This window comes from Rana temporaria, chromosome 6, assembly GCF_905171775.1.
Source record: "Rana temporaria chromosome 6, aRanTem1.1, whole genome shotgun sequence".
Taxonomy (NCBI): Eukaryota; Metazoa; Chordata; class Amphibia; order Anura; family Ranidae; genus Rana; species Rana temporaria.
Genome location: NC_053494.1, coordinates 218,836,470 through 218,849,886, shown reverse-complemented (window position 1 = coordinate 218,849,886; position 13,417 = coordinate 218,836,470). Strand labels below are relative to the sequence as shown.

The window sequence follows — 13,417 nt, the reverse complement described above, 5'->3', positions numbered from 1 at the left end:
AAGTCAATGCAGGTCGCCCCGAGCCGCCCCCGAAGTTGTGCAGGAACCTTTTTCTAAGTCGGAGCGACTTGCGTCGCTCCTATTAGAACAGTTCCATTGCATTGAATGGAACGCTACTCAGCCGCCTGACGAGTCGCCCCAGTGTGATCCGGCTCTTAGGATGCATGAAGGTGAGGAAAACACAAACCTTTACAACCCATTTTAAAGTAGTAGTTTTTTTTTTCCATGTTTGGATGGAGCAAAGGGAGGTCTATAACCCCTTTCGTTTTTTTTTTTTTTTTTATCCATTTGTGTGATTGGGGAGATTTTCCTTTACTTCCTGCCTCTCATAGCCAAAACAGGAAGTGAGAAGAAATTCCTGCTAATTAAGGGAATTCCTTGGGGGACATCCGATCACCAGAACTAGTGTCCCCATTGGAAGATTTCCCCTCTATTGCTTTTCTGGGGACAACGCAAAAGTTTGGGACTTTATTTTACTTTAAATGATGATGGTAAACAGGACAAATGATTTGCCGATCAGCTGGGCTGATGTAACCATGGCGCATGCGCACATCGTAGGAGGTATCTCTCGATGGGAGATACCATTTCAAAGGCACAGTTTAAACCAATACAAACAGCGGGGGAGACCGTAGTTCTGATGGTGCATCACTGCTGCTGGAGGGCGGCATGTGGCTTTGTTAAAGGGCCGTTTGTATAGGTTTCAATTGTGCCCGTGAAATGGTATCTCCCATAGAGAGAGACCTCCTACGGTGTGCGCTGCGCCCTGGTTACGTCGCTCTTGCTCCGTCCTGCACATGCGTGGGCACTATTCAATGGGGGTGCACTTCTCGACAGAACACCGGCACACAATACCTGTGATCGAATGGCTTTCCACAATAAGTCACAGGCCAACGACACAAAGCCAATCGGAGTAAAGTACATAACTGAACGCTATTCAGTTTGCTTATAATAAACGGTTTCCATTTTGGATTGCTAATTTTTTTTCTTCCACCTTTTTGGCTGATCTCCTGCAGCCTCTTTGTAGTTGCATGGCATTTATGTAATCTATTCTAATCCAAGTCTGTATTGGATCAGACGAGAGAGTCGCTGATCTCTCCCCACCATGGTCGGAGCTTCCTGCTGTACTTTTTCCTTTTTTCATTCTCGGTTTTCTCATTTGTTTATGTTGTATTCCCTTGTCCTCATCAGAATAAACTTCCTGCTATTAAATTCCGTTCTTCACGCCTGAACAAACGTGTTGGGGCAAGAGGTACACAAACCCGGAGTCGGTCAATGATTAGCCATGTCATCCATAACTGAGGTGTGACGTCAATTGTAAATACGGGTGGAAACTTACAGATTGAGAACCCTGACTGCGACTTCATGTAGCTGTTCTCTGTAGTCCGTCTAATGGAGAGTGAATGTTGTTTTTGAGATTGTTAAAGCCCAACTCAACCTTCAGTTTGTAATCTCAATATGTTCATGCGTATGGTGCAGCCCGATAAAAGATACTCTTCCTGCATATGGTGGAAGAGGCCAGGGCTCCCCTGGTTGGATGTCTAGGGTACCTAGGCCAGGGCTCTGGTTTGATGTCTAGGGTACCTAGGCCAGGGCTCTGGTTTGATGTCTAGGGCACCTAGGCCAGGGCTCTGGTTTGATGTCTAGGGCACCTAGGCCAGGGCTCTGGTTTGATGTCTAGGGCACCTAGGCCAGGGCTCTGGTTTGATGTCTAGGGCACCTAGGCCAGGGCTCTAGTTGGATGTCTAGGGCACCTAGGCCAGGGCTCTGGTTGGATGTCTAGGGCACCTAGGCCAGGGCTCTGGTTGGATGTCTAGGGCACCTAGGCCAGGGCTCTGGTTGGATGTCTAGGGCACCTAGGCCAGGGCTCTGGTTGGATGTCTAGGGCACCTAGGCCAGGGCTCTGGTTGGATGTCCGGGGCACCTAGGCCAGGGCTCTGGTTGGATGTCCGGGGCACCTAGGCCAGGGCTCTGGTTGGATGTCCGGGGCACCTAGGCCAGGGCTCTGGTTCGATGTCCGGGGCACCTAGGCCAGGGCTCTGGTTGGATGTCTAGGGCACCTAGGCCAGGGCTCTGGTTGGATGTCTAGGGCACCTAGGCCAGGGCTCTGGTTGGATGTCCAGGGCACCTAGGCCAGGGCTCTGGTTGGATGTCTAGGGTACCTAGGCCAGGGCTCTGGTTGTCTAGGGTACCTAGGCCAGGGCTCTGGTTGTCTAGGGTACCTAGGCCAGGGCTCTGGTTGGATGTCTAGGGTACCTAGGCCAGGGCTCGGTGTCATTCAGTGCCATTAGTTCTGAATGGCACTCAATGCACCTTGCCAACAGATGTGCATTGTAGCACAATTTGCAGCAGTTTATGAACGTGCGTCGTGGCGCGATACGCTGTCAGAAGCGATATGTGTACCTTTTTCTTATTTTGGCGTTGGACAGCCCATTCCACTGACAATAAGATAAAGCAAACGAATGCATGCCGCTGATTTACGCCACAGTGATGTAAATGAGGCCCCTGAGTTTTCCTTGACCCGGCAGCTGGATGTCCTGTGTCTGTCCAGTGATGGAGTGATGGGAGATTTATGACACTGTTGTGTTTACCGGATTCATTTATTGCCATTTACTTTCACTCTTCTCTTTTCTTGGAAGCTGTAAAAGGTGATTTGCTGCTAATCCAGCTGATAGCGCAGAGCTGGGGAGATGTGCGGGACGTGTGAAGGAGGATTCGTCTCTTGTGATAATAGAGCCCTGTGTATTGTTGACTCACCGACAGTCCCATTCACTTTAATGGGACGGCTGGTGATGCGGCAATCACACCACAAGGTGAGGGACGTGGCGGCAGCAGGTGATTGGACTCCCGTTTAAAAGGCACCGCCATGATGGATCTGAAATGACAGGTGAATGAATGAAAAACTTATAAAGCGCGGCGCTCTTTAAATGTTAAGGATTTATTCTTGCTGGTAGTTAGAATCTTTAAAGCAGAGGTCCGGCCAAAAAAAATTAAAAAATTAAAAGCCAGCAGCTACACATAATACTGCAGCTGCTGGCTTTTAACCACTTCAGCCCCGGACCATTTTGCTGGTCAATGACCGGGCCGCTTTTTGCGATTCGGCACTGCGTCGCTTTAAATGACAATTGCGCGGTCGTGTGCTGTGGCTCCCAAACAAAATTGGTGTCCCTTTTTCCCCCCACACAAATAGAGCTTTATTTTGGTGGTATTTGATCACCTCTGCGTTTTTTTTTTTTTTTTGTTTGTTTTTTGCTCTATAAACAAAAATAGAGCGACAATTTTGAAAAAAATTTTTTTGCTATAATAAATATCCCCCAAAAATATATAAAAAAAACTATTTTCCTCAGTTTAGGCCAATACGTATTCTTCTACATATTTTTAGTAAAAAAAAATGGCAATAAGCATTTGGTTTGCGCAAAAGTTATAGCGTCTACAAAATAGGGGATAGTTTATGGCATTTTTATAATTTTTTTTCTTTACTAGTAATGGCGGCGAAAAGCGATTTTTTTTTTTTTATCGGTACTGCGACCTTATGGCGGACACTTCGGACAATTTTGACACATTTTTGGGACCATTGGCATTTTTATAGCAATCGGTGCTATAAAAATGCATTGATTACTGTAAAAATGTCACTGGCAGGGAAGGGGGTTAACACTAGGGGGCGAGGAAGGGGTTAATTATGTTCCGTCATTGTGATCTAACTGAAGGGGGGGTGGGACTGACTGGGGGAAATGACAGATCGCTGTTCATACATTATATGAACAGATGACCAGTCTTTTCTCCCCCTGAAAGGACCGGGAGCTGTGTGTTTACACACACAGCTCCCTTTTCACGCTCTGTAACGAGCGATCGCGGGTGAGGTTAAGCATATTAGCTCAGTTTTTGTGTTGAAAATAAGTGTGAAATCTAAAACTCCGGTGGGTGTAACAAGATGTCCGCTTGCACCATTCACACTCTATCATTACTGTGCAGTGGTGGGGGGTGTAGCAAGATGGCGGCGAGGAAATGTCACTTCCGGAGCAATCTGTGATGGGGAACGGAATCCGACACTACACCGGCCCTAGAAAAAGCGCTGCACACACTGTTGCCGATATATAAATCCTAAATAATAGAAAATGTGTTGGCAGTAATAATATACTGCCATCTAGTGGCTTATTTTGGCCTTTCACAGGTCATTATCTTTGTCTTTTCTTTACTTTCATTATAATGGGGTGCCAAAAATTGCACCTTTCTAATGATTGCTCACTAGTGGTACTTATGTGTTGTCAGTGGTGTTAGCAGTACTGTCCTCACTAAGACGTTCATTGGTCAGTAGCTCAACCCCAAGAGAAGGATGGTTGGTGGTCTGAAGACCTAGGTGTGGGGGTGGGGGGCTGTGTACCAATTCCTGGTTACGGAGACGCACGTGTGACACCTTTTTGCATATTTGGGTTTATTTTGCTCCTTTTTTATATATCCCGTAAGGCGCCTATTTTTTTACATTTACTCTCTGGAAACTGAAAGGGTTATTTTATTTTTAATACATTTTTACAGAATTGTTTTCTCACCGGAGTTTCATGTGGATTAATTACATAATCTGCATATGCTAATATCGTTTTTAGATGTAAATGACAGGCGGTCCCCTAGTTACAAACTTACAAAAGGAAGGAGACAACAGGAAGTGAGAGGAAATCTACCGATAGGAAGGGAAATTCACTCCTGTAAGAGTTAATATGGGAAGAAGGGTGTCTCCTCTCCACTGGAGCTTTATCACCAATCCTTGTTTCCACAACAACCCCAAATTTTCAAAATCCAATTGCCATTGGGACAGGAAGTGAGGTGCAATCTTCTTCTGAATAAGGGCGCAGACGACAAAACAAACCCTCAAGGGGTGTTAACCCTTCCCTATGCTATCCAAAAAGCTTAAAAATCGTTTTTTTTGGCTGGAGCTACACTAAAACATTTACCTGTTCCGACTTACAGATTCAACTTAAGAACAAGCCCACAGTCCCTGTCTTGTTTGTATTCCGGGGACCGCCGGTATACCAATACCCTATAGAAGTCGGTGTATTGCTAGGTTGTGAAGTCTCTTTGAATGTTGTGTTGGGGGGGGTTCTTCTGGGGCGCGCGTCGTCTTCTGGGGCGCGCGTCGTCTTCTGGGGCGCGCGTCGTCTTCTGGGGCGCGCGTCGTCTTCTGGGGCGCGTCGTCTCCTGGGGCGCGTCGTCTCCTGGGGCGCGTCGTCTCCTGGGGCGCGTCGTCTCCTGGGGCGCGTCATCTCCTGGGGCGCGTCGTCTCCTGGGGCGCGTCGTCTTCTGGGGCGCGTCGTCTTCTGGGGCGCGTCGTCTCCTGGCTGTCCCGTGTCTGTCCAGTGATGGAGTGATGGGAGATTTATGACACTGTTGTATTTACCGGATTCATTTATTGCCATTTACTTTCACTCTTCTCTTTTCTTGGAAGCTGTAAAAGGTGATTGCTGCTAATCCAGCTGATACCGCAGAGAGATGTGCGGGACGTGTGAAGGAGGATTCGTCTCTTGTGATAATAGAGCCCTGTGTGACATAAATTGTCTGGAAGTGGTTAATTCTTTCAGGAATAAATTATTCAGCAGCTTTGTGAAGCTTGAAATGTGTTCTATCACGTCCTGTAGTGTTAGTAATGATGTACTGCCATCTAGTGGTTGAAATGTGATCTCTCATCCGCCTGTGATGTTACACTGCCATCTATTGGCTGCTCAATATCTTTTCTTTTACGTTTGTCAAAAGTGGGTTCCAAAAATTGTACCTTTCTAGCGATTGCTCACTAGTGGCACGAATGTGTTGTTTGTTGGCGTTAGCAGTACTGCCCTCACTAGACGTTCATTGGCCAGTAGCGCACCCCAAGAGAAGGATGGTTGGCAATTGAATGATTTGAATTTTGGTGGTTACTTCAGAAACCTGTGTTCACCTTATGGTGATTTTTATTTTATAAAAAAAAATTCCTGTATCCCCAAATACCTGCATATGATCCTACATATCATTAGGTGTATCCTCTGTCAATTTTTGTTGCTGTTTGGGTTTGTTATCCTGCTTTCCTCGGTGTTTTATTTAGATGAAAGTGTAGAAAAGGCTTTCTACCCATAATGCACTGGTGTGGATCATTTGCATATTGTAATATTCAGCCTTTATAACTCTGGAGCATTGTGTTTTTTTTTTTTTTTTTTTTTTTTTTTTTTGCTTGTCTCTTGACTTGTGAATTGCATTCATGAAGTGTCACTGAATTTTAATGTTTTAACTCTTCATCTTCCAGGTTGCGTTGCTGGGAATGGATATTTTATCAGCTTTAGTTACACGGTTGCAAGATCGCTTCAGATCCCAGATCGGTACAGGTAGGGGCATTGCTTTTACATCAAAAATACATTTTTCTAAAAAAAAAAAAAAAAATATATATATATATATATATATATATATATATATATATATATATATATAAATAAAAAATTAGATTTTTTTTTTTTTCTTTTTCTCTCTCTCTTTTTCTTTCTCTCTCTCTTTTTCTTTCTCTCTCTCTCTCGCTCTCTTTTTTTTTCTCTTTCTCTTTCTCTCTCTCTCTTTCGCTTTCTCGCTTTCTCTCTCTCGCTTTCTCTTGCTTTCTCTCTTTTGCTTTCTCTCTCTCTCTCGCTTTCTCTTTCTCTCTCTCTTTTGCTTTCTCTTTCTCTCTCTCGCTTTCTCTCTCTCGCTTTCTCTTTCTCTCTTTCGCTTTCTCTCTTTCGCTTTCTCTCTTTCGCTTTCTCTTTCTCTCTTTTTCTCTTTCGCGCTCTTTCTCTCTTTCGCTCTCTCTTTCGCTCTCTCTTTCGCTCTCTCTTTCGCTCTCTCTTTCGCTCTCTCTTTCGCTCTCTCTTTCGCTCTCTCTTTCGCTCTCTCTTTCGCTCTCTCTTTCGCTCTCTCTTTCGCTCTCTCTTTCGCTTTCTTTCTTTCTTTCTTTCTTTCTTTCTTTCTTTCTTTCTTTCTTTCTTTCTTTCTTTCTTTCTTTCTTTCTTTCTTTCTTTCTTTCTTTCTCTCTCTCTCTCTTTTTCTCTCTCTCTCTTTCTCTCTCTCTCTCTCTCTCTTTTTTTTCTCTCTCTCTCTTTTTTTTTCTCTCTCTCTCTTTTTTTCTCTCTCTCTCTCTTTTTCTTGCTCTTATTTTCGCTCTCTCTTTCGCTCTCTCTTTCGCTCTCTCTCTTTTGCTTTCTCTATCTCTCTCTCTCGCTCGCGCTCTTGCTCTCTCTCTCTTTCTCTCTCTTTTTCTCTTTTTCTCTTTTTCTCTTTTTCTCTTTCTCTTTTTCTCTTTCTCTTTCTCTTTTTCGCTCTCTCTTTTTCGCTCTCTCTTTTTCGCTCTCTCTTTTTCGCTTTCTCTTTTTCGCTTTCTCTTTGTCGCTTTCTTTCTCGCTCTCTTTCTCGCTCTCTTTCTCGCTCTCTTTCTCGCTCTCTTTCTCGCTCTCTTTCTCGCTCTCTTTCTCTCTTTCCTCTTTTTCTCTTTCTTTTTTTTTTCTATAGATAGATAAATATAAATAAATGTTTGTTTTTTCTTTCAGTTTGAGTTTATACTTTTTTTTTTTTATTTTTTTTTTTTTTTCAGTCAGTTTGAGAAAAAGTAAAAAATGTTAAACATGTAATTATTATACACTGCCAAGGAAAAGTATTTGAACCCCTTGCAGTCATTTGCCCATAAAATGTGATCTCATCTAAGTCACAACAATAGACACACACAATGGGGTTGTGGGGGATGCAAAATCTGATGCAGCTCTGCTTAGAAACCAATCGGCTTCAAGTGTTTTGTGTGTTTTTTTTTTTTTTTTTTGCTAAAGCTTAACCACTAGGGGTCCACTTTGTTGAAAAGCCTGTGGCATGCAAAACACACCCAAAAACTCCACCCGGTGCAAAAAAAAAATGTGCACACACAGAGTGCGACACAAAAACGTGCAACGGGTGCTACGTTTATCCTCCATAAAGAAGTACCTGACCCTGATCCCCCGGGGCGTAGGGCCCCTTTCACATGTGCGGACCGTATGTCCGCATTTTCATCCATCCGTTTGCGGATGAAAACGGGACATACATTGGTCCCTATGTGATTGCGAGTGTCAGCGGATAAACATCCGCTGACACCCGTAATCACCCGCCTCCGCAAAGATCCGATTTTTCTTCTGTCATCGGATCGGATGAACACAGACCCATGGGGGAGAGCGGAGAAAAGACAGGGCGGTCCCTGCACAGTGTGCGGGGACCGCCCTGTCAGCCGACGGCTCAGCGGGGATTTTACGGAGCGATCGCCGCTGAGCTTACGGACACACAGAGGCGGATCATTACTGATCCACTCTGTGTAAGAAAGGGCCCTTAGGCTTCAGACGGGGACTGAGGTACTTCACATGGTCCGAGCAGCCGAAGCCGACACGGACCCCATTCTTTGGAGAGTCTGCCGAAACGGAACCCACCCAAGTACTAGGTGGGGCTCCCCCGAAGGCAGACCCCATGAGAGCAGGCAAACTATACTAGAAGGCCATGTCCACCCACTCCCAAGACGTTCAGGACTGGCCCGAGGACCTGCACCCTACTAATCACACAGTGACAAAACGTGACACCAAACAAAAAAATACATAAAAGTGACAAACACGGGGGTAAATAAAAGAAGTGGGGGAGAAGAAAGATGAGAGAGAGTGAAAAGTGACCATCGTGCAATACGATGGCCGGCCCTCCACTCAGGAAACAAAAATTCCTCTGGTCCCAGCCAAAAGGGGTCCACGCTATAGCCGAATGACGGCCACAGCGCGGACCCCGAATACCAGGAGGCCATCAATAGACATCCTCCCCTTTGCACGCGCAACACATGCCTCCCTCTAGTGATCACTGAGACTCTGGTCGATCCCTTAAGTCGCACAACAAGTCGTCCCCTTGTGATTTCCAATGAGTACCATTCATATCAGTGCAACTTCAAAGTAGTCCCTGCACTACTTTGGTCCGACTTTAATGCGAGGTTGAGCTCCATAGACCTCAAGTTCACACTGGCATTCCCTGAAATCGCATCAAAAAATCATGAGACTTTGATGTCGCGCTAGTGTGAAAGGGGCCTGAGGGAAATTGCGCGCAATTCGGACAGGAATCACATTGCATGCGATTCTTTGCGGAGCGATTTTTGCACCCATTTATTTTGTACTGACGCAAATTGCACTGCAAAGTATCGGTTTTTGGTATCGGTTTTTGGTATCGGGGGAGTATTCGAGTACCAATACTGGCACAAATGCTTGGTATCAGCGCATCCCTAATCTACATGTTATCACTGTTCCCAGAAGGCCAAAAAAATATTTCATTTTCTATTGAAATATAATGGGCGGAGCCATGTAAACTATTCTATTCAGGGGTCTGCAGTCCATACAGAAGCACCCAATGTAGGCTGACCAACGTTATGAAAGGGACTAAACTCATTTGCATAGCCCCACCCACTCATCTCAACCACTTGTGTACTGTTTTACATTTACCAAGGACGGATTGGTGGCCCTATAGTTACTCTCTGCCGGTGACTTGTCGGCATTGTTCCCCTATCCAGATGGTTCCTGTAAGGACTGCGCAGGCGCAATCCTTGTCGACGGAAATCTCGGAACCTCGGCCGGCATCCAGGCCCATTCCTTAACATCCCCGTGGATTGGAGGATGTTAAAAAAAAGAGTCAGGAGGCCGAGCGAGGACTTTGGGCCGACTGGCCGCTTTCCTCAAATTCCAAGTCGCCCTGGATGCCGGCCGAGGTTCGGAGATTTCCTGCGCAGTCCTTACAGGAACCATCCTGATAGCCGTAACCATATTGGCAGATCACCGGTAATGGCCATCGGGTGGCCAATTTGTCGGGGTGATCGGAAGGGTTCTGTTTCTGCAGAGCCTCCAAGGAATGGGGTCCGTGTCGGCTTAAGCTGCTCGGACCATGTGAGTACCTCAGTCCCCGTCTGGAGCCCAACGCCCAGGGGGATCAGGGTCGGGTCCTTCGTGAGGAATACCGATTGGCGTAGCACCCGTTGCATGTTTTTGTCGCACCTCTTTATGTGTGTGCATATTTTTTTCTGCACCATTTTTTGGGTGTGTTTTGCACGCCATGGGCTTTTCAATTGAAAAAAATGTGTCGGGTGATCGCTGTGTACCCAGTTGTCATTGGACAGACAAACACTCTGCCCAGCCAATCAGACTGGCTGGATACGGTGTGATTACTGTGATTGGGGGCAGGACCAAGCTGCACGATGTATGTGTCAATAGACACACAGTGCTGCTCGGGATTGTGCGCCCTCCTATGGTGGCACATGGAGAATAAGTGGAGCCCACGTTTATCATTAAAGAACACCCTTTACAAGCACTTTATTTGCTAGCAGTGAGAAGTGGATGGTCCGTGCGATCGCTCCTGTCAGCAGTCCTCGTACTTTGAGGGGCTCAGAGGAGTCCGTCCAGCTAATCTTCATTCCTCAAACATCTGTGAACGTTTTTTTTTTTTGGGGGGTTTGCTGCAGGAAATACATTCAGACTGTAAATCATAACACATTGTATCAGAAATGTCTTCATCTTCCTTTTTCTCTCTTTTTGTCTTTTTCCAGTCCTGCCAAATCTGATCGATCGATTGGGTGACGCAAAAGATTCAGTCCGAGAACAAGATCAGGCCCTGCTGCTGAAGATAATGGAGCTGTCGTGCATCCCGCAGGTAATTCTGAAAGTCCGGTCTCACTTCGTGTGCGAACAATTTCTCATGATTTGTAATGTTTTATAGCGGCACCATATTCCGTAGCGTTGTACTGTGAGTTGTATGGTAAACGGTGATGCAGAACAGTACAGAGCTATTCAGTGTTTACTATAAACCACTTAAGGACCGTGCACTGTATATATACGTCATTTTTTTTTAAAGATGGCTATCTCGGTAACGGCAGCAGCCGCTGCCACAACCGAGATATCCATCTTTTCAGTGAGCGGTCCTTTAAACGATACTGGTGGTCTCCGCGGCGGATTCGCCACAATATCACCCTTATCGGCGGCAGGAGAGGGACCCGCCCTTCGCCGTTTACAAGAGCCGTCGGTAGCAGCGGAGGTGATCGGGTCCTGTCCCCTGCTCGGCTGGGATACGAGTGAGGGCAAGATGGCCCCCACCCGTCTCCATAGCAGGGCGGAAGTGACGTCAAAACGTCACTTCCGCCCATGCTTCTTAACCACTCAAGGACCGCCTCCTGCACATATACGTCGGCAGAATGGCACGGCTGGGCACCCTCTCAAAAAAAAAAGAAATAATAAAAAATTCTACAGCAATACACACCAAACTGAGCATGTGCAAAGTGCCTCCAAGGCTCTGTTCCATCAGGAGATAAATTTGGGACAGTAAAAGAAGGGGAGGAGCAGAGAAGACAGAATCAAACTGCAGTTATTTACACAATGCAGAGGATTAACTCTTTAGGTTCCGCAGTGAGTATAACAAGCATGCTTTACTGCATCTACAGACTGATTTTACTGTTGTGGGTTAAGTAACACTTTAACATACACACCTGCAGCTGGTGTGGTGCAGGAAACGCACAGAAATTGCGAATTCTGCACCGCATCAGAGTATTCCTGAGCAAGAACATCTCTGTAATGCATGCCTAGAAAGCGCTGCAAGTGCAGAAAAAGACTTGCTGATCTGCCTGAAATCCAGTGAGCTTCTAATTTCCTGTTTCAAGTGACAACTTACTCTCTGCTGCACTAAATTACCAAGCATTGTAGTCTGGCCTGCCCAGTTATGCCCTGCTAGACTAAAGAACAATTGCCTTTTGTTATTGAGATGAGAACATCCAGAACTCCCCAGTAGGGGGAAATCTGCAAATCTTGCAATTGACTTCCCTAAGCGATAACAGACTGGCTGTGCTGTGATGTGATCCTTGTGATGTTGTCTTATGGTGAAACTTGTATCTCCTTTTTAGTATGTCTGGGATCGCATGCTGGGAGGCTTCAAGCACAAGAACTTCCGCACCCGTGAAGGGGTCTGTCTCGTCCTTATAGCAACTCTTAACATGTGAGTTTCGTGCCTGTCTCTGTGTGCCTGTCTCTGTGTGCCTGTCTCTGTGTGCCTGTCTCTGTGTGCCTGTCTCTGTGTGCCTGTCTCTGTGTGCCTGTCTCTGTGTGCCTGTCTCTGTGTGCCTGTCTCTGTGTGCCTGTCTCTGTGTGCCTGTCTCTGTGTGCCTGTCTCTGTGTGCCTGTCTCTGTGTGCCTGTCTCTGTGTGCCCGTCTCTGTGTGCCCGTCCTTCCTACAGCTAGAAATTATAATTTTCTGTTCTGTCTACAGATACGGCGCCAACAGCCTGACTCTGAGTAAGTTTGTGCCTCATATATGTAACCTGCTCGGGGACCCCAACAGTCAGGTGAGTCCCGTCACGCCCTGCCATGTTTGTATTATTTGTATTGCACAATCCTGTAACTCGTGTCTTTTAATAAATTTCAATGCTTGCTTAGCCATTTAGATTTGGGTTCTGACACTTTGTGTGCTGAATTGGTCGGGTAAATCTGTGCTATTGTTTATTTATTTTTGTAGGAATGATGAGGGGAGTCACAAGACACGGAAGTTGGATGATATGTAGGAAATCTCTTCTGTAGTTTGGTGGGGGGGATTTATGCTAGTAGGGGTGATTGGTGGCATTTGTGCTCGGTGGGGAAATTTGGGGGGTAGAGGATCTGTGCTAGGTAGGGTGCTGGGGCATATAGGGGGAGAGAGGATTTGAGCTGGGGGGGAATGGGGTGGCAAAGATTTGTGCCAAGAGGGGAGATTTCAGCAGGGGGTGGATTTGTACTTGGAGAAAGGGGGGGATTTATGCTTAAAGGAAGCATGCACATTAAAGTATATTTTTTGGGGGGGCGCAGCATGTTAATTCTGGGAGACGTAGTGCAGGGGCCGGAGCTGGCTGGGAGACGTAGTTCCGGGGCCGGAGCGTCTGGGAGACATAGTGCAGGGGCCGGAGTGTCTGGGAGATGTAGTGCAGGGGCCGGAGCTGGCTGAAAGACGTAGTGCAGGGGCTGGCTGTGAGACGTAGTGCAGGGGGCTGAGCTGGCTGGGAGACGTAGTGCATGGGCCGGAGCTGGCTGGGAGACGTAGTGCAGGGGCCGGAGCTGGCTGGGAGACATAGTGCAGGGGCCGGAGCTGGCTGGGAGACGTAGTGCAGGGGCCGGAGCTGGCTGGGAGACGTAGTGCAGGGGCCGGAGCTGGCTGGGAGACGTAGTGCGGGGGCCGGAGCTGGCTGGGAGACGTAGTGCGGGGGCCGGAGCCAAGACTGGGATGGCATTAAAGTTTGTGTGTGTAAAGGCCGGTGTCCCAATACTTTTGATACTATAGGGTATCTGTATTTTACTGCGTTATTGCATATGCTGATCTGTTTTATCACCTTGTTATTATAAATGCAACAATTGCTTTGCAACCAGTAGATGGCGCTATAGTACATTTACGT

General features: G+C 46.6%; 1 protein-coding gene and 2 non-coding genes across 20 annotated transcripts in view; 1 reads left to right on the top strand and 2 right to left on the bottom strand.

Annotated features, from left to right (window-relative positions):
* CLASP1 (cytoplasmic linker associated protein 1) overlaps positions 1–13,417 on the top strand; it is a 267,383-nt gene that overhangs the window by 69,344 nt on the left and 184,622 nt on the right. For all 18 annotated transcript variants that reach the window (XM_040358262.1, XM_040358265.1, XM_040358264.1 and 15 more), the window contains exons 3-6: positions 6,263–6,341; positions 10,559–10,662; positions 11,903–11,994; positions 12,265–12,340. In XM_040358262.1, the coding sequence (XP_040214196.1) occupies positions 6,263–6,341; positions 10,559–10,662; positions 11,903–11,994; positions 12,265–12,340 (351 nt within the window). The remainder of the gene's footprint in view (positions 1–6,262; positions 6,342–10,558; positions 10,663–11,902; positions 11,995–12,264; positions 12,341–13,417) is intronic.
* LOC120944604 lies at positions 4,208–4,335 on the bottom strand. Its single transcript, XR_005750462.1, has one exon. It is a non-coding gene; the product is annotated as a U4atac minor spliceosomal RNA (small nuclear RNA).
* Positions 5,742–5,868, bottom strand: LOC120944603. Its single transcript, XR_005750461.1, has one exon. It is a non-coding gene; the product is annotated as a U4atac minor spliceosomal RNA (small nuclear RNA).